This window comes from Fusarium poae (assembly GCF_019609905.1).
Source record: "Fusarium poae strain DAOMC 252244 chromosome Unknown contig_4, whole genome shotgun sequence".
NCBI lineage: Eukaryota > Fungi > Ascomycota > Sordariomycetes > Hypocreales > Nectriaceae > Fusarium > Fusarium poae.
The window spans coordinates 475126-494654 of record NW_025408662.1 but is presented as its reverse complement, the minus strand read 5'-3'; the positions used below and the strand labels follow the sequence as shown (position 1 = coordinate 494654).

General features: G+C 48.2%; 7 protein-coding genes across 7 annotated transcripts; 3 read left to right on the top strand and 4 right to left on the bottom strand.

The window, feature by feature from the left end:
- Positions 1 to 1872: 1872 nt before the first annotated feature.
- On the bottom strand, positions 1873 to 5096 carry FPOAC1_013992 (uncharacterized protein; the record flags this gene model as incomplete). Its single annotated transcript, XM_044858332.1, has 5 exons — positions 1873 to 2242; positions 2294 to 3025; positions 3170 to 4519; positions 4575 to 4684; positions 4734 to 5096. 5 exons carry the CDS (start codon positions 5094 to 5096, stop codon positions 1873 to 1875), a joined length of 2925 nt encoding a protein of 974 aa, XP_044700788.1.
- Positions 5097 to 6511: 1415 nt separating this feature from the next.
- Positions 6512 to 7703, top strand: FPOAC1_013991 (uncharacterized protein; the record flags this gene model as incomplete). Its single annotated transcript, XM_044858331.1, has 3 exons — positions 6512 to 7019; positions 7070 to 7408; positions 7456 to 7703. The coding sequence occupies 3 exons, from the start codon at positions 6512 to 6514 to the stop codon at positions 7701 to 7703; spliced, it is 1095 nt and encodes a 364-aa protein (XP_044700787.1).
- Positions 7704 to 8005: 302 nt separating this feature from the next.
- FPOAC1_013990 (uncharacterized protein) lies at positions 8006 to 8682 on the bottom strand (the record flags this gene model as incomplete). Its single annotated transcript, XM_044858330.1, has 3 exons — positions 8006 to 8123; positions 8168 to 8593; positions 8642 to 8682. 3 exons carry the CDS (start codon positions 8680 to 8682, stop codon positions 8006 to 8008), a joined length of 585 nt encoding a protein of 194 aa, XP_044700786.1.
- A 74-nt stretch (positions 8683 to 8756) lies between these two features.
- Positions 8757 to 10719, top strand: FPOAC1_013989 (uncharacterized protein; the record flags this gene model as incomplete). The annotated part of the gene is made up of 2 exons (XM_044858329.1): positions 8757 to 8806; positions 10050 to 10719. 2 exons carry the CDS (start codon positions 8757 to 8759, stop codon positions 10717 to 10719), a joined length of 720 nt encoding a protein of 239 aa, XP_044700785.1.
- Positions 10720 to 11053: 334 nt separating this feature from the next.
- FPOAC1_013988 (uncharacterized protein) lies at positions 11054 to 12416 on the bottom strand (the record flags this gene model as incomplete). The annotated part of the gene is made up of 6 exons (XM_044858328.1): positions 11054 to 11074; positions 11160 to 11194; positions 11244 to 11711; positions 11763 to 11849; positions 11900 to 12160; positions 12362 to 12416. 6 exons carry the CDS (start codon positions 12414 to 12416, stop codon positions 11054 to 11056), a joined length of 927 nt encoding a protein of 308 aa, XP_044700784.1.
- A 1619-nt stretch (positions 12417 to 14035) lies between these two features.
- On the top strand, positions 14036 to 15352 carry FPOAC1_013987 (uncharacterized protein; the record flags this gene model as incomplete). The annotated part of the gene is made up of 1 exon (XM_044858327.1): positions 14036 to 15352. One exon carries the CDS (start codon positions 14036 to 14038, stop codon positions 15350 to 15352), a length of 1317 nt encoding a protein of 438 aa, XP_044700783.1.
- A 744-nt stretch (positions 15353 to 16096) lies between these two features.
- Positions 16097 to 17574, bottom strand: FPOAC1_013986 (uncharacterized protein; the record flags this gene model as incomplete). The annotated part of the gene is made up of 3 exons (XM_044858326.1): positions 16097 to 16242; positions 16503 to 17015; positions 17388 to 17574. 3 exons carry the CDS (start codon positions 17572 to 17574, stop codon positions 16097 to 16099), a joined length of 846 nt encoding a protein of 281 aa, XP_044700782.1.
- Between the last annotated feature and the right edge of the window lie 1955 nt (positions 17575 to 19529).

The following is a 19529-nucleotide window of genomic DNA, read 5'->3' as shown; positions in this document are numbered from 1 at the left end:
GTTATTTCGGCGTCCGGGCTTCAAAGATCCGTAGTATAATCAACTTACAACTACTCTCTTTTCATAAGAGCCAGCTCGAACTATCCTCATCATTTCTTCCGGTCATGCATGGAGTTCAAATTCACTTGGGATCACTGATACCCATCTAAATGCTGTTAGTGAGTACGAAGGGCAGGGACCATCCCATCGGCGGCAGTACGCGGGGCATGCGCCACGTTTAGTCCATTTTGGGGCACTCTCAATAAAACTACAATAACAAGTTACTGACGCTGAACTCGCACCACTCTGTAATGCGAATGAGATTGATTAAAAAAACAGGAAACTAATTCAGATAGTTAGGTACTTTATTGCGAACTCTTTATCTTGCTCATTATTGGGCTATGGCCGTAAAAATAACGTCCTCATGCAGGCCATATCAGAGAGTGATGGAACCACAGTGGACAGCAATGTTGAGCAAGCGTCCTTGAACAAGAGGTTCCACTTTGCCCTCTTGTTTTCCATAACTACCATCCGGATTATGTTTTATCGTGTTGGGGATCCTTACATCTTACCTTTCGCGCATGTTATCTTAGTCTTCGTAGACTACATGGCACAAAATCTGGAGGCCATGGCCTTTATTGAGAAGGGATTTCTGGGGACTAACCTCTAATCTGCTTAATGCTCTGTTGGCTTCCAAGAAGCATGGTTGTACAGTAGGTAGGTAGCAGATGGATCCAGGCCTCCAAGCAAGGACGTGTACAAACGCCCATTGCCAGAAGAATTTGCCATCCGAGGCCTACTTTACGCTGAGAGCCATTTACCCGGTGGCCGGTGTAAGAGCCATGGGATGAATAAGGACGAGAGGTTTCTTGATTTGTCCTTCAGGAGGAACTGGCGGGTGAACCGGATTTTGTCACTTGCTTACAAGACTGCCGACTCTGGTGATTGGTTGATCTGGGACGCAAGCGACGGCGAATTCTCAGCTGGGACCAAGAAAACCATCCGCAAGGCCTAAGTGACATCGTGCATACATCGCAGATGGTAGGAATGCATCACCAGATGCACGGAAGCTGTTGAGACTAGCTGGGGAAGGAGATACCGTATGAGTTGGGGGAGCGGTCTCCTAGTTGTTAGTTTAGAGTACACCAGCTCAAAGAAGAGTCTTCGGTCAAAGAGTTGTATCGTTTTCAAACATGACAAGATTGTCAATTTAATATCTTATGTCGCGAATAGGAGTGGCGGTCTCGTCACCTATTATTTACCCATGAACTGCTACATCGAGTAGCGACAGAATTCTCGTTCAAACCGTGAGCATTGGAAATGTATGCTACGACAGAATTAGGCGGCGATACATTGCTGATACCTACTCGCGGTTGCATCAAGCCAGTTCACAACGCAGTGGCGGGGTAGAATGATAAGAAGTGAAGGAATGGGTTCTGAAAGTGTCCATCTCCTGTTGTTTATATTGCGAAGTACTGCAGGGTGAAAATATATTTTATTGACCTTGATTGTTCATTATTGAGATGAGAGTTCTTCTCGAATTTATATCTCCAGATGTTTTCGTCTAGAACATTGAACTCTAAAGTAGGACTTTCTGATTAATAATAGTCTAAACCCTGAAGGGAAGGGGGATCTCCGGATTTTCCAACACGGACAGGGTGTGAGGATCGTAATTGGATGGACCGCTTGTCCGCTCTCAGGAGGCGCACATTCATATTTATATAGAGAGAGAAACAAGATTCAGCATTCATTCTAAGTACTTTAGCGCGAAATCACATTGATAAGAAAGAGAAGGAAAAAAATAGCGGGTGCCATGCGATGATTATGATAAGATGATAATGAGAGTCATCGGGACCGATCTCCACGTCCCGGTGGGAAGTATCTTCCACCCTATCACTGCCGGTGCGATGGGTTCATCTGTAAATGGTGAGGCATGGATCTTAGATGCCCTTGGTCGCCCATTTGATGAGGCATCCGAGGCTGCGCAGCCATGGGACCAGGCCTTGGAGTATGGCAGCTAGGTGCGCTTGTGCCGCTCGAGAAGCTCCAGCTGGTCCGAGGATCATGATCATAGCTGAAAAGATCTCTCTGCAGGCCTTCGAGAATATGCATGTCCGTTCGAAGTGCGCTCGTTGCTGTTGCCGACTGTCGCAAGAACTGGATCGTCTTGTGGAACAGTGTTCGGAGGAGTTCTTCATCCACGTAAGTGCAAAGGATTGGATCACAGAATGCAGCTGATAAGATTAAGAGGTTGCCCCATTGCCTACAACGTGGTCAGTTGAGGTGGAGGCAGTTGGTGAGGAAAAGGACTTACGCGTGAGCTGTGCCAAAAATATTGGTGATAATCGGCCTCTTGTCTCCGAGACCATGGAAGGCACGGGTGCTCTCGATAAGCGCCTTGATGCCCTTTTTGGCCAACTCGACAACTTGAGGATCGATATCGCCATGCGTTCTGGCTTTGGGGTGCATGGCAGGTGCAGTGATATCCTGTCGAAACTCGGAGTCGACGCTGGGAAAGTTGGGGCTCGATGCATGGTTCTTGATAGAGTGCGAGAACTGCAGAATTTGTTGGATGAATGGGCGGTAAGTAATCACCTGGGCTCCCCAGTACTTTGCTCGCAATCTCGCTGCCAGAATATCATCTGCGGGTGGATCATCCTCTCTGAATGCGAAACTGGGAGCGACCCAATGCATGCCCGAGACAGCATCAGAAACAACGCCAACATTTCCAAACTTATCCTTGCCTGGTTTGGCCGGATCCTCGGGAGCGTAGAACATGCGGTGGATGCTGTTGAGATGAGTTCGTAGATATAGCTGGCCTGGGTAGCTGTCCAGGATACGCTGGTCGAACCCTTGCAAGAGACTCATGTTGGGGTGCGGCATATCATCTTCGTGCGAGAGCAGGCCTGATGGAGGGAGTTGCATCTCTGCAATGATATCACTTTCTAACTGCAGGCAGGTCCAGAATGCGAGAGAAAATTGGTTGTACTTGGTTTCCTGAATGAACTCGTTGTTGCGCTTGATTCGTCTCATTTTGTCCAAGCTCCTGGCATCTCGTTAGTCACACCATCGCCTGTGTTTTATTGAAGATCCTAGTACCCACGGTCGCATAATGGCCTGCAGCTTGTGGCTGGCCGTGTGAATGAACGCAAAACTCTCCATTGGTCTACCCAGCTGGCCATGATATAACCCAGCAAAGATGTTGGCGTACACATTATTCATGCTGTACGCGCCAGTGTGGTTGCCAAGGATATCCGTAGCATATGCAAAGTATTCTAAGCCAGGAATCACCTCGTAGTTTTTCGTAGGGCTGCTACCAGCGCTGGAAGCACCCACGCCACGGAATAATGGACGGTCGTCAAGTTTCGTATCCCCTTCCTCCTTCGGCGAGGGCAGACCCGACGACGAGTGCGATTGGGACGAACATCGCCGGCGAGGGCGTCGATCGGACGGCGGCGGGATGGCTCCATTGCGAAGGACAGCATCAGGGACATTATCGCGGTGAAGGCAAACGCTGCCCAGAGCCAGAACCGTGAGAACCAGAGCGGTGTGGATGGACCGATCTGGTCGACCGGTGCGAGATGGCGCGGGTGGTGGTGGCTCGGAGCCATCCGGCCCTGGCGGTCGTTTTCTCTTTGAGCCTGCCACTTCTTCCGTCTGCGAGCCTCCTCCAACGTCAAAGGTGGGCTTTGATGTTTGTGGTTTCGCTGGACGTGGCTGTGATGCTGGGAGGTTATCCAGAAAGTGCCTGACCCAACTGTCTAAAATCTTGGGCTCAATGATAGGGTGCATGTTGAGAATGTTTTTCTTGAAACTTTCCACATACGCCCACACTTTCGGCTCAGAGAAATCGGGATTGCCATCAACCAAAACGCCTCCCTTGTATTCCACTTGATCAGGAGGGCTGAGTCCACCAAGCTGGCCCCAATCAGCCGCTGGTGAAGGAGATGCAGTATCGGATGAATCGTCCGCCATGTCCAAGTTGCCATGGTCGGTCGGTTCTCGAACTTGTCGCGATGGGTGAGCATCTTCACCTTGCCCATAAACCATCATAACACCTCTGTTTTGTTCTTGGCTGGTGGGGTATTCGCTGATGAATCGGACACCTTCGCGCTCAACGTGGTGTTTTGTAAGCTCCCGAATGGAAGGCCATTCCAACAGCAGTCCGGCCAACGTCGTGTGATTAATAGGGATAGCAGGCTCACCAGGGGGAACAGGTGGACCGGGCTCAACCTCCATCTCATCTTCAGCCATCATACGAAGTGGCATAGATTCCGATGAGGTGTGATTGCGGTAAGGATCGGCGTAGCAATGGTCGGCAGAAGCGCCGTTAGCCACGTAAGGCGATGCTGGCGCGCACTTGTACTCGTCGTCCGCTGATGGTTCTGTCGTTGGAGTTAATGTCGCGATATGCTGGTGCAAGAGGGATTCCATATTAGTCAATCTCTGGTCCAAGCGCCCCAGGTGCGACATGATCGAATCAAGTGAAGCCAGAACTGTATTGAGACCATCCCGGATATCGGCCTGAGCCTTGTCCGTGCTATTTGAACCGTTTAGTCTCCGCACGGTTCAGATAAAGATTTTACCCAACTTACGGCTTAAGGACTGGGTCACGGTATTTGCATTCCACGCCCTTTCCCGAGCACATTCCGCATGGTATCTGCTCATCACATTTATGTTTCCGTCGCCGGCAACTCTCACACGCCTTTGTCATGTTAGAACTTGCACTCTTCCAATTCTCAAGAGGCTCATACCTGATAAGCTCGCGTGTTCTTCTTTCTAGCCAGGACGGGCAACGAATACCCATCATAGAAGGGTTCCTGAGTGTTTGAAGGACAATCTCCATGTTGCTCATAGGGCGTCTGATGAGGTACGGGAGTAGGCTGTAGGAATCTGGGCGCACGATAGCCACCCGGTGTTGGAGGCATAGAAGGCGCGCCTTCATAATTCATGTGTCTCGGTGGATTATCCGGATATGCGCCAGGAGGAGGTGGTGGTGGGAGCGAGGTTGGCAGGAGATGAGATGTTGACGACATTCCTTCGGGCGCATGGCCCTTCGAGTTGGGTAGGGGTCCATCCTCGGTGGGATATGACAAAGGAAGATTAATGTTGGACATTTCAAAATCAAGCTGAGAACTTGTAGAATTGGCAGAAGGGCTCCGTCATGGCGAGCCACCGGGCTGCCTTGTCGGGTTGCACAGCATTTTAAGTCAATGTCCCTGCTCTGCACCAAACCCAGAACACCGGAGGGACGGAATCGACCCCTCGTTTGCAGAAATTGCGTATACATTGTGGCTAACAAGGGGATGGTGTTGACTTTCCTTTCTGCACCCATGAAAGGCAGCATGACTGCGTGCTGATGGTTGCTTCTCCGGAACCCAACCTCGCACATTTCTGCCTCATAAGGCAAGGCGACGTCTCGGAACCCTCAAAGCGTGGGATGTCTCATCAGCTCTCAGCTCGGACCCGCGCGACAGGGGTCTTTGATCATGTCTCGTCACACCCTGTTTCTGCGGACTGTTTTCTAAAATGCAGGACCAGGATGCTGAACAAGGTTGGCGCACGGGGCTGTTGGCGTCTTAGTGTCGCCTCGAGGCCGTCGTATACAGTACCTGCTATCAACAGTAATGGCCGATCATCCCCGCTAGTCCCTGACAGATTTCGCTAGGTGACAGTTGCCATTAGTGCATGCTGGGAGGAAATGAAACTGCGGACTCAACTACAACCCAATATAAACTACAACAAGCCGAAATTTCTGATCTAATCTATTAATTATACTACAAGAATAGAGACGATGTAGAGAAAAACTTACTTAACCCTGTAGTCTGCGATGTAGAAAAGTAGCAATTTTCCTTAATATTATTATCGTCGATGCAAGTTATCGAGGTTGGAGTCTCGCGTCTGGAGTCTTATTTCCCCCTTCAGCACATGCCCATCACGGAAGGCAATGCAGCTTTGGGGAGCTGAAGGACAGTATGGTAATCTTAACTGTATGGCGCGCTACGAGATGCCTTGATATCTACGATCATGTCTTTGCAAAGGCCAGCCAGGAAAGAACGTAGACACCAACCCAGACATGGAGATGCTGTCCTCACCCTTATGGGACAGCCCCTGACTGTTCGCGTACATGAGGCTGCAGGATCACCAACATGTTCCCATCCCAACCAGCCATGGCTGCATTCCGTTCTCTCGTTCCCTGCTACCGCTTCCCTTTCTTGAACCTGCAGTTCTAAGATTAGCGGCTGAGGAAACAAGGTTGCGGAAGCGGGCGGCAGGGATACGTCGGTGATCTCTGCACAGCAACAGCCCTGTCACAACCCGTTCACTCCCCTGTCATCTGTTTTTCCCTCTTGCTCCCCTGTCGCCTGTTTTCCCTTGATTTCCTTCTCCCTCCCCTGTCGCCTGTTTCCCCCTGTTTTCCTTCTCCCTCCCCAACACCTATTTTCCCCTGATTTCCTTCTCCCTCCCCCGACACATATTTTCTTCTCGCCTCCTCTCTATATGCAACAGGACAAGGCATATATGCTCGAACATGGGAAAGCCTATAAGCGACTTGGTAACTCAGTTACATCAAGTTGCGGAAAATATCCAACATTTTACTGGCTCTAGAACGGACTTGACGGACTTAAACACCGTATTGGTGATTGTTAAGGCGGCAGCAAACCAGTTTCTCCCGTTATCGATAACAATCGAGGAATTACGTTTACAGCAGAACGAACCCCAACAGACCAAACGACTTAGTGGTTTTTGCGACTTTCTGCTTCGAGAAGAAAAAACCAAAAGCGAGACCGAGAAGCAGCATCTCAAAAATATTGAGACACGATGCATACTCAGAGAGTGCGAATTCTATACAGCCTTATTCATTGGCACAAGCTTCACAGTTGAAACTCTCAAGCTTTTCGACATTAATGCTCTCCGATACATATGCACACTTGCTGCAAAGTACATACAGACCTACTCCCTCAAGCCTTATTTTCTCCGGGTGGGATTGCTCAAAGTCACTCACAAATTGGTAAGAAAGGTCCCTGAATGGGAGTCCGGTATGTTTTCAACTCTGCCAAGGCAAGGCTTGGAATCTCACAGGAAGAAGACCTAGCGCAATTCATACATGATGCTTTCAAAAAGCTTTACGGAACCTCCAAAAATAAAGACTCGGCCAACGATGACAACCCACCAAACAGCAACACTCCGTCAAACGACAACAGTCCACCAAACGGCAACACTCCGCCAAACGATGACCTCCCAGCAAGCAAGCGCAGTAGGGAGGATGGAGCCATTGACCCAACACCCGGGCCTTTGCAGAAGAGGGCGAGAACAGACACCGAGGCTCATGTCGAAGTGCTAAGCGTTGAAAACACAGAGGGATGTCACCAAGAGCATCAAACCCCACAAGTCGGGTCTTTCGCTGTATCTTCCAATGCCACCCAAGGTACTTTCCAACTTTGGCAATCTTTTCAGGTGTTAACTAAGGTGCAGGTCGATATTGCGGTACAGTTATTCCCAAACCGCAGGTGGTGCGTCTTATGGATTGTGGCGAAGGAATACATGCATTGCGGACATTGCGATATCAGATTCGCGATCGAGCAACATTAGCGAAAGCTAAAGGGTATTGGTGCTTATCATTCTATCCAGACCGGGAAACGAAAGACACGGTTATGAAATTGACCAAGGATAACTCGCAAAGTATGTTTAGCCACCCAAAATCACTCTACGTATCTGACTGAGCTCTAGAACCGAAATTCGTGATTCCAAGTGAAACAGATGTCTATTGCCTGAACCGTGATGAAGCCCTTGGTTCTATTTTAGAGCTTAGTTGTCTAATTCATGATGAGGCAACGCTCGTTATTAACACTAACGAAAACCTATCACTGACGCTCTATATAACCGAATACAAAGGGAAGGAGCTTGGAAAACTACCAAGTTTCCAGATTGTTAGGAAACGCTTACCTTTCCCCGCATAAGATGGACGTTGGTTGCCAAGTCCTTTGGTTTTGGTTTTGGTGGGGGTGGGTCATGACCAAATGTATCAGGATCTATTGTACAATAAACTTCCGGGCCCATTGTATCTTTGGATTTTGATGACCATCTCCAGCATGTTGGCACCGACAAGAGTTGCTTCGACAACCTCAAAGATGGTAAAATCTCTTCTAGAACCATGCGCCTTTCGTTTCCCCAAACAGTTTCGTACATCTTAATCCCAGAGAACTGGCGTATAGTGTACTCGAGTCCAAGCGAGGTGATGTTGTGCTTATCCAAGTAGTTGCTAAACCGTGAAAAGAATTTTGAGTATGCTTCACCTGTGTCAAGCAGCGGACCCAACCGAAATTCGTAGGGGTGCCATCCTTGTCCTGGGGTGTAAATGAATTTATGGCCACAGAGTTCGTGGGGTTTTAGGTCTTTGTCCTTGGCAAGTTGGGTCCTCAGGCGGGAAAGACTTGCATTTCGATCCTCTATTTCCGTAACCATATGGAAACCATGAGGCACGTCAAAATGACTGTGAACATCAACGATTCCAAAAATATCTTGAACTCCGCAATCGTTCAGCAACCAGAGTAGAAAATCGATGTGCTCAGCCCGGTCTTCGTCTTTGCTTTCCTTAGACAGGTTGTTACGGCTACAGACATTAGCGTTTGCATTTCAAATGAAAGATCTGGAATCTCACATATCGCGAGAATGCTTCAAATGGTCCTCCGTAAGGATCATTTGAAGTCCAGGAATCGGACCGCTATTGACAGCTTGTGAACCCATGTCCAAAGGCATGGGAATCTCGTGCGCATATGAGAAAGAGGAAGAATTTTGAAATGGCCACTGGGCGGAGGCAGCGAAGGTAAGTAAGTAGGCGGGTCGGCACGTGTCATCAGACTTAGGGTATGATATCTCCCAAAGCAGCGGCCCTAACGCAGTTGTTCACGGAAGCAGGTGATCGGCTTGAGCGTCTGATTGATCATGTGGCCGTCCGGTAATTCCCTCATACCCCGCAGTGTCGGCTTATTATCGACCACGACGTCATATCGGGCTATCATGTCATACGATAATTACCCTACACCACTGTTTTGATTGTCTGTTAGTGCCCTAACTAAAATATGGGGAGGTCGTGATATGTTTATCTGATTACCTCTTAGAGCACTAACAGCGTCCACAAAAATGCTGCCCAAGGAGGTCCCGTTCCATCCCACCCACAGCGTAGCCAACTCATCAGCTGCGGTAAGAAAGGGAAAAAATGCCTCACTGGAACATTTGCGTTCTCAGACAAGTGCCATTGGCCATTGGCGGGTCTCTTACTCATGCACATGATTATTATTGTTGAGGTATTTCGTACCCTCCTATGTCTGCTGATCGGATTGGGAATCAGAACAATTAGCTTACTCTGAAGTACCTTTGGCGTTCGTAGGCGGGTCGACAAGAGCCATTGTGCATTAAAAGCGACCTACTGAATGTGTTTTAGGCAAGCTTCAAACAGTCACTCTTTCGCGGACGCTGTTAGTGTTTATAGATATTTAGATAAACACATGATGAGGTTCCCATTTTCGCTCAATCGTTGTTATATAGGGCACTAACAGAAGAAAGAGACGATTAAAAGAGTGGTGTAGGGTAGTCATCGTGTGACATGATCATTGGCTGACATGACGTCACGGCCAACAATTAACCGGCGCTGCGGGGTATGAGGGAATTACCGGACGGCCACATGATCAATCAGACGCTCAAGCCGATCACCTGCTTCCGTGAACCGCCTCGTTCCCTCCGCCCAGCGGTCCTCCCAAAAATTTCCTTCTTTCCTCTCACTATTGTGTCCTTGTCAAATAGCCTGCCCAAAGCATTTGAGTGTGACGCATCTTACAATTCAGTTATTCATACACACATGCTCGTCTAATACTGCCACTGAGTTATCTCATTCTTTCCTCTTCAACCGCACTCGAGGCCTCCGTGCGTTTGGATATGAGTACAGAAACTGTTTATAACGGTCCGATTCCTGGACTCCAGGTGCCGCTTACGATCCATGATCTTAGACAGGGTCGCAAATAGTGCAATTTCCGATCTCTCTTTCACAACGCAATCGCTAATATCTGTAGCCATAACGAACTCTCTTACGGAAACGAAGACCAAGATCAAAACCACGGAAGTCACCGCGAATCCCTACGCCAGTTGTTGGAGAAATTTGAAGTTCAAGATATATTTGGGCTTGTTGATAAGCATAAACACTTCGATGTGCCTCAGGATAGCCATCTGGTTGGGACGGTTGGGACATTTAGAGTCTGTCCGCGATCACTCTTCTATTTGACCCGAACTGTCGCAGACACATTCTCCAATCCTAACGAACTCTGTGGCCATAAATTCACTTATATCCCAGGAGAAGGACTACGCCCCTATGAATTCCGCCGGGGTCCGCAGCTTGAAATAAGCAAAGTGGACCCAGAACTCTTTTCGCAATTCATCAATTACTTAAATAAGCACAACATCACTTCAATTGGACTTGAGTATATTATACCTCAACTCTCTCAGATTGAGACGCACGAGGTTGTTTCGGAAGAGAAAAGATGGATGATTCTGATTGAGGGTGCGTTGCCCTTGAATTTACCGAATCCAATTCAAAGGGTTGTGACCTCCTGGAGATGGCCAAAGTCAAAAACAATATCTGGCCCGGCGACGTACTGTGACAAAGACCCGACAGGTAAACATGTGGGGCCAGATGACTTGCCAGCCGAGATCTATCCTATGCTGGCTCAGATGTGCCTTGTTTAGAATCGACCTTAAAACTACTCTTAAGTTCTCTGAGGCCTCCCCCATTTTCGTCATTCAAAAAGAACGTCAAAAATATTCCGCCGTTTTTGTAAACAAGTAGTCTTGCTCTGTTTTTGATTTTACAACATTCTGTGCCCACATGATGTAGACCTTCGTCACGCTTGACGTGATAGACCGGTGTGTCTCTTGGAACACTGAGGGGGCAATCTGTAGGTCAATCAGCGTACGCCGAATAATCCTCGGGGGTTGAACATACCTTGAGAGATGTCTTTTGCCAACTCTATAATTCTGTCCCGAAATATGTCTCGGTTACTAGAAGGCGCTGGATAAAGTGTTAAGCACGAATACTTTTTAGCTAAAGTTAAGATTGTTCTTTGGTCAGATAAATCCGATTCTGCCCTCAATATATTGAGTCCTGCTTGAGCATCGATAAAACGCACAAACGTTGCGGAAAAGACTGTCCTGAGAACTCGATCTACATCTAAGTTAGCGCATATGAAGGGATTGTCAAAGTCGGGACGTACCTTGGGTGACACTGGGAGATGCAGTGAGAGGTCCAACATTTGGAGTTTGATGCTCTTGAAGACATCCTCCTGTGTTTGCGGCGGTTGGCAATTCGGCATGAACCTCGCTGACTGTTTTCGCCCTTTTCTGCAAGGGCTGGGCTGTTGCGTAGATGTCTCCTTCGCTCGCTTCGTTCCCACTGTTTTCCCTTTTCCTCCCCAAATCGGTTGCTGGGCGGCTATCTTCTTGGCTCATGCCCTCTTCAATATGACTCTCATCACTGGCTGGCTGTTGCACATGCTCTTGAACTTGTGGGAGATGCGAAGATGATGATGTCTCTTCATCTTCTGCGGACCCAAGCGATGCGATGAATTGCAGAAAGCAGCAGGGAGGTTTTACAACAGTGGTATCAAGTCCACGGCTCTCCAAGTCAATGTCATCGTCTGCCACATCGGCACTAACAGATGAAGCGCGCAGAGATTCGCCAGCTAAACGTGTTAACCATCGATGCTCTCAACTAATGATGAGAACGGATGTACCTGGATCATTATCTGACACTTTTTCCCTCTTCTTTCTGGCTAGCTCATTGCTTCGAGCCTCTATATCCTTTTTAAATTTCTGGAAGTCTACTTATGGTGAGGTTGGGGGTTTTCACTTTCAGCAGACAAAAACATACCTGAAAAGTCTTGCTCCACCAGATCAATGACATGCGCATTCTTGATAGCCGTGACAAATCTTTCCTGGCGCAAGTAGGGCTCAAGGTGGTTGGTCTCTATACATTGCCGAAGAAATTCGTGAATGAATTTGATCTCATCATCGGTAAGATGCTTGATTTGAAGAACAGTGAGCGTTATGCCGAGAAACACCAGTTCAATGAGTCCGAATTTCTTAAGCTCCGATCGTATAACAGGATTTCTCTTTTGCTGCTCCTCGCCGTCTTTTTTGATTTCAGTTCCTTGATATATAAATACGAAAAGATTTCGCAACCGATTTGTATGATTCGCTTCGACTATTCTCGAACGCAATTGATCGGAGGTAAAGCGAAACCAGACAGTAATCTCCAGACTCCTTTTCCAGTTTCCTATTGTCTTGATCAAATACTGGTGGTCATCTACAGAACCAGTGAGGTGTATTAAACCTTTCTGAAATTGTTCGACCTCAGACGATAGCTTTTTCAGAGGATACTTGCCCATATCGGAGGACAAAGAGAGTAAAAGAACGTGACAGGGGACACGGAGTAAAAGAACCTGACGGGGGACAGGATTAAAGGAACCCGGCGGGGGACAGGAAGGACAAGAGAGTGAAAGAACCTGGCGGGGGACAGGAAGGACAAGAGAGTGAAAGAACCTGACGGGGGACAGGAGTAAAAAGAACGTGACGGGGGACAGGAGTAAAGGAACCCGGCGGAGGACAAGAGAGTAAAAGAACCTGACGGGGGACAGGAGAGCAAAAGAACCCAGCAGAGGACAAGAGAGTAAAAGAACGTGACAGGGGACACGGAGGACAAGAACCTGACGGAGGACAAGAGAGTAAAAGAACCTGACGGGGGACAAGAGAGTAAAAAGAACGTGACGGGGGACAGGAGAGCAAAAGAACGCAACAGGGGACACGGAGGACAAGAGAGTAAAAGAACCTGACGGGGGACAGGAGAGCAAAAGAACGCAACAGGGGACAGGAGAGTAAAGAGATCAGCGATATCCCTGCTGCCTGGTTCTGCAGTAGCGCAGGGTGGCGATCAACTCAATCTAGGGGTGTTGATTGAGTTAAAGCAGGGGTGGCACGATGTGTTCTATGGGACGTGCACGATCGCACGGTTCACTGGTTGATCTTTTGTCCACCAGATATGTGTGATTTAATTGAGTTGATCGCCAGCCTGCAGTAGCATGTGCGATCTTTTGAGGGCGCTCTCTCTAGACCCCTGCGACCCAAGCTATATACTGCAGGTTCGAGAAAGGGAAGCGGTAGCAGGGTACTAGTGGATGAAATACAGCCATAATAACGACTGGTATGGAAACTGCTTGGTAGTCGAGGATCCAACAGCCTTGTTTGGGAAAACAGGCAGGGGCCGCCCGACGTGGTGCACATAGCATCTCCATGTCTAGAATGTTGTAGCCTCACCGGTCTGCGGGTAGCAAGGCAGGCTGCTGGGATAGCTACCATGAAGCGACCATACGAAGGTGTAAGAAAACAATTTTTTGTTAGCCGCGTTTTCGTGTACGATCCATCGCGGCGCTACTTTTCTTCTGTTATGTACGTACTGCTGTTGCGCAGCGACCTTAACTGTTCCATAAAGTACGTTCTAGAGTGTATGTTGACCCATGAGTAGCATGAGTAGCAGCATATCTGTACGCAATGTTCCGCACCTGAAAGATTTGAAAGTACGGACAAAATCGCCCAGATCTTCATTAAATATTCTTGTACCATTGCCTTGAGCCCCTTGGAGCTGTATATCTGCTGTCGTCATAAGACACGATCGACCTCGTTACACGTGTATTCTCATTTTGTCAAACCAATCGAAAGAAGGCTATTTGGCCTGCACTGCGGAGACATGCCACCCACTTGCGAGAGTCTACTGGACCAAATAACCTATAATCTCAAAATATCTTCCGACACCTTTAACACGGTTTTCCCAGGCGTTTCAACTTCGAGGAGGTTCCTAGAGTCCGTTCGCAATTTGAGCCTTGAGTGCGGAAATTGGGATACGATTCAGCATCTATTGCAAAGAGCACGTAAACATCGACATGAAAACAGAATCAGCACAGTCAGTCGCAAAAAACAATGGGTTCCCTGGGATGCACAAGAAGCCGAAAAGATGTGGGATAAAAACCCCTCTACTGCCACCAAAAATACCGCAATCGAGTGTGCCACAGGCCAAAAGGTTCATGTCATCTTTTGCGGTGTGTCCCGATACAGCAATCTTGGCACGGCACCTTCAGAATTTATAAGTATCCCGGTCTATCCTTTTTATAGCGCTTATGAAGGCAAATTACTGCAGTACTTCACACGAGAATACCTTGAGAATCTCGAACATGACCTCGGGCGTGGTCTCGTCGCGAAGGTGACTCCTGCTATGGAAGGCCGAGAAGGGAGCCACGATGACGGCGAATATTTCTTGGTACACCAAATCGTTCTAGCCATGATCGCCGCTAAAGAATCTGGACTTGTATCGATGGAGCTTCGCAGCCCGAAATGGGTCTCAGACATGGTTGCAACTCACGAACTTCCAGGTCATGTAGCCGATATTTCCGCCGATAAGGTTGTTATATTTGCCCCATGGGAGAGCGACCATCTGAACGGCGATGTCATAGAACGCTTTTACATGCAGACACAAGAAGCCACCGCATTTCACGAGAACTTACAAATTTACCCGACCCGCGAGGAAAGCCACGCAGCAGGGCTTAAGCTCATCGATATTGCTGTCCTCGACAGGATCGCAAGAGACGCTGCAACCCCCTTCGAGTTCTCTTACCGACCACGGACTTGCTTGGGACGAGGTAAATGCACCATGGCCGACTGGCCAAAGAAGATGGTTCTTAAACGTAATTTCAGCTGTGGCTCTAGGGATGTTCGTTTCGTTTCTGCCCGGAATAAGGCTTCTTGGAACGTTCTTGCATGCACTGGCCGCAAACATGAGTCAAGTAGAACAAGAAGAGGCGAGAAGACTACTTGGTTTCACCAGGAATACGTTGAGAGCTTAGGCGAATGGGGCGAGATTCGTGTAATGATGATTGGAGGCGAGATTATAATATACTCTCGAACACAGTGGATCAAGGATAAAAAGGCCCAGAAAAAGATCCTTCATGTGCGGAGGTTCATCTCAGATGTGGATCTCGAATGGCACTCCAAGGATGGAGAGAGACGGAAAGAAAAATATCAAGAGCTGGAAGGATTTTGCAAGTTTATTTACCGTGCTATCATAAGCTCACCTGAAGCAGAGAGGTATTTTGAATCTTTGTATGCTGGGCTGAGGCTGGATATCGGGATCTCGGATGATGGCCGCTTTTTCGTTAATGAGCTCACTCGTTGGTATGAGGCGGATCTTTTCAGTATGCAGCTCTCTGGTAGTGATAGAACTGCTATTACTGAAAGGTTTGGCGAAAACTTTGCCAAAACAATATCGAATAAATAAATCATCTTTCCAAGTTATACAGGGGCATGTCCAAGACTTTTAGGTGACAGCTAGAGACCAAAGACATGATTTAAACAAAAAACTTAATTTGTAAGTTAAATCTCGTAGCCGTGTTATATAATTATATTTGGGCACACCTGGACACACCTGGACACACCTGGACACACCTGGACACACCTGGACACACCTGGACACACCTGGACACACTTGGACACACCGGGACACACCGGGACACACCGGGACACACCTGGACACACTTGGACACATCTGGACACACTTGGACACATCTGGACACACTTGGACACATCTGGACACACTTGGACACATCTGGACACATCTGGACACATCTGGACACATCCACATACTCCTAGCTAGTATACTGCTACACATATCCTTCTGACTTGGTCCTTTATATAGCACCCGTAACAGCAGTGTACTTAGGAGCCGAGGGCACTCTAATCCGGAGCACGTTTCCAGTAGCGACACACCACTAAATAGCTTAATTATAACATGGGGGTACTTGCAACATACTTAGAGCGAGTTTCGGGGAGCCACCTTTTTCGGGGCTAGAAACGTTGTTTTCACATGACGCTAGCATGCGGCGCATCAGCCTTATTTTCGTTTCCCAACACAGAGAGTGGGCGGATCAAGCACACGTACAGGGATTGTATCACATCGCCACTTTTTTAGTGTCACAGTCTTTTTATGTACACACCAGCCAGACGTGGTAAGCGCCCTACAACGTCAATCAACTTCCATGGGGCCGCCGGGACTTCCTAGACTAGATGCGACATGGCACTGCTTTTCTCCAGGACAAGGGACACGGGATGCTATGTTGTTATCAGCATTATGCTCAGCGTTGATTCCCGAATCCTCTGAGTCCATTTGCTCTGTTCAAGTTAAGGCGACCTACAAGTGTGAGCCGAGGCATCCCAGCAGGTATTTGGTGATGTAAGATCTAGAGCAATCAGGTTGATTATTAAGCTAATGCTGAGGTTGGGGTATCAACTAAACTGATTCCAGGTCACGAACAACCCAAAGGTAAACTTGCTGTGTCTCATGGGGTTCTCTATTCAAGGATTGCGAGTCACCAGCTCAACGGCACTTTCTTCCGACAATGAATATCCGCCAACTGAATCCGTTGACCTACCATCACCACCTAGGATTGAGTTGCTTCCCTGAAGCATACCGCCTTGACGGCCGTCCATTGTACCATTCACCGGGGACGATGGATTCCCAGACATCCTGACAAACCTTTTGAAGTCTGGTATTGGATTGTACATGATGACGAGGTTGGCCTCAATGATGAAGCAGAGGATAGCCGGGGCCAACACAAACGTCGTGTCAGGGTCTTCGCGTGCAGTAGCCAAGATGGCAAGCCGGGCCACAGCAGGGATTGGCAGAAGTAGGCCACTGCTGAAGTGTGTAAGGAGAACCGCTTTATCCTTCCACGAGTGCCGAGGCGAGAGGCAATGGTACAACATGACAGCCATAACAATAACATCTGCCACAGCCCCACTGCCCGCTTGTAGTATATGGAATGGATAGCGATCAATACATTGAGCTTCTCCAGACAGTCGAAGGTCCCACGCTGCGTCGATTGGCTTGCAAGCGAACAAAAGGGCGAGCCATGCAGCAGTTGAGGCAGTGACCACCAAACCACCTGTAAAACGGATAACATAGCGAGCCCACTTGAAGGGAGTTAATAAGCTGGAGTAGGTGATACAGATCACCAGCCTTGCGAGAGCGGTGCCCGAAATCAAGAAGAGATTGGCAGTGAAAACAAGCTTTGATCGGAAGATTAGCATAAATCTCCATCATACGTTCATGACGGGCAGATATACCGTGGTAGCCCGGGTGGCAGTGTCCAGAGATTTCTCCCAGGCATGTACATTGTGATCGAAAAATAAGACAGCAATGAAAATTATCAATTGGGCAACCGTTGTAAGTATGCACGGTGGGAGGATCATATCTTGCATCGGAATTAGCATATGTTTTTTTGATGATACCCGCATAGGTATTGAGTCTTACTTACAGTTCTGAGAGCGTCGTTCACGGCTCCCGCCCCGAAGAAATAGTGCAGGAATAAAGAAAAGAACAAGAAGTCCGACGGCACAAACACAGTAAATCATGTATATGATTATTGCATTCTTCTGTAGATTATAAAAATTGACATCATGACTCTCGGATGGTGCCATCAGTCCCTTTGTGCCGTTGGCCATGATGGAGGTGTAGAATAGAGACACATGTAAAGAGGAAATGCTGATATGTGACAGGAAGTCGCGGTAGAATTGCCCGTTTATGACCTCCCAGGCATCGGATGAATGAGGTGCCGTCTTGCCAGCAGCGATCCTGGGACTTTATCTCACGAAGCTCGACCCCTATTGTTGGGTTTCATCACCTACGTGTAGGCGGCAACCGCAAAGCAAACGACCCATTTAATTGGCAGTCCCGATATCATTTCAGTGGCATCGATACCCCAATCACGGACCACGTTCCTTATGGTGTAAGCGATGTTTTCGCCGGCGTGAGATCCGATCTGCCTCTTGAAAGCCAGCAGCCGGCTTTGATATGAGTGTCTCCGATCGATAAAGTGACCAAAGATGGAAATAAAAGCTAACCTGTTCGGAGAGGTCCAGAGGTCGAAGCTAAGATGTATCTGGGTAACAGTATTATTGAGTTCCTCCTTGACAGCCGCTTTCTTTGAAACGAGTATGTCTTCTAGATCTTTCTTGGTTGCAGTTCGACCCCAGGGCACCTGAGCATAAAGATCAGAGTCCAGCTGACGGAACAGCTCCTGCAGATAGGTACTCTCAAAGGTAGTAAAGGGGAGATTAGAATCAACGATATAACCAACAGAGAGCTCTCTCAGTGCTGGATAGCCACGCGTGTTGTTTCATACTGTTTCATATGAAACTGAAACAGTCCTTGGACCCGGATTCGTATGAAACAGTAACTCCCCCAGTTTCATATGTTTCAGTCGGTTTCATATGTTTCATATACGCCCGATGACTCCCAAATATCTTAGTACTTAACCAAGAAAATTTCGCAAACCAAATGCCTTCAACGCAGTTAGAAACTTGCTAATAGTAAATATGTGTCGCATATCACCACTAGGTTCGTGTGACTGGATATAAAACGCGGCCCGTACTTTAGAGTCGTGTCTCCGGTTTCACATCCGGCTTGTCGCATCAAGGACTCCAATCCTAACGACATGAGCTTAAATAGCTATGCCCGAACACATGGCTGTTCAATTTCATTTGTTCTTTTGTTAATTCTTATCAGTTGACTGGTGCCATCACTGATCCCTGTGGAATTAATTGTCCGACAACATGTCATCAGCTTCGCCCGCTCCCTTGTTATCGGAGCCTTCTGATAAGCTCTTGGGGTCAGCTTCTCCTGGTTCTCCCATTCCCGCGAAGCACACATTGGATCACTCTCTCTCTGATCGGGCTGGCAAGCGCGCCAAAGGCCGTACGAACAAAAGCACTTGGAACGAGGCGCGTGGCCCTTATGAAGAGAGAGGGGAGAAAGCTCGCGATACCTCATACCACGAAATTTGGTACTGCAAGCACTGCGACTCCACGAAAAAGCCTAATTCGATAACGACGAACCTGAGTCGAGCCCGCAAGCACCTGCGGGACTTTCATGGCATCCGGGTGATAGAGCATGTGGAAAGGTCGGATCTGAAGAAGCAGCAACATGGCACCATTACGGACTTGTTCGGAAGGCAGGAGGAACGTCAAGCCAGTCGAGACCTTACTGAGGAAAAATATTTGGCAAACGCTATTAATATTCCTGCATTCGAGGAAGCACTTGCCAGGCTTCTTGCGGTTCGCAATATCGCCCACACATTCATCGAGTACCCCGAGTTTCATGCTGTTATACTCTCCTGCAACTATATGGCCCGGGACGTCCTCCTACGCAGCCGCAGAGCGGTGCCGAAGCTTCTCAAAAGACTTTCGCTCAACACAAACAAGGGCTCGTCAAGAAGCTTCATAATTCTCTCTCATCTATGGTCCACTTCACCATTGACATGTGGACCTCATCGGAACAGAAGGCGGCATACCAGGCAATCGTGGTCCATTTTGTAGATGCGGAGACGAGAGGAGTCGCTCAAGCGTTATTGTCACTGCGCGAGTTCAAAGGAAGCCACAACGGGAAATTGCAAGCCAAG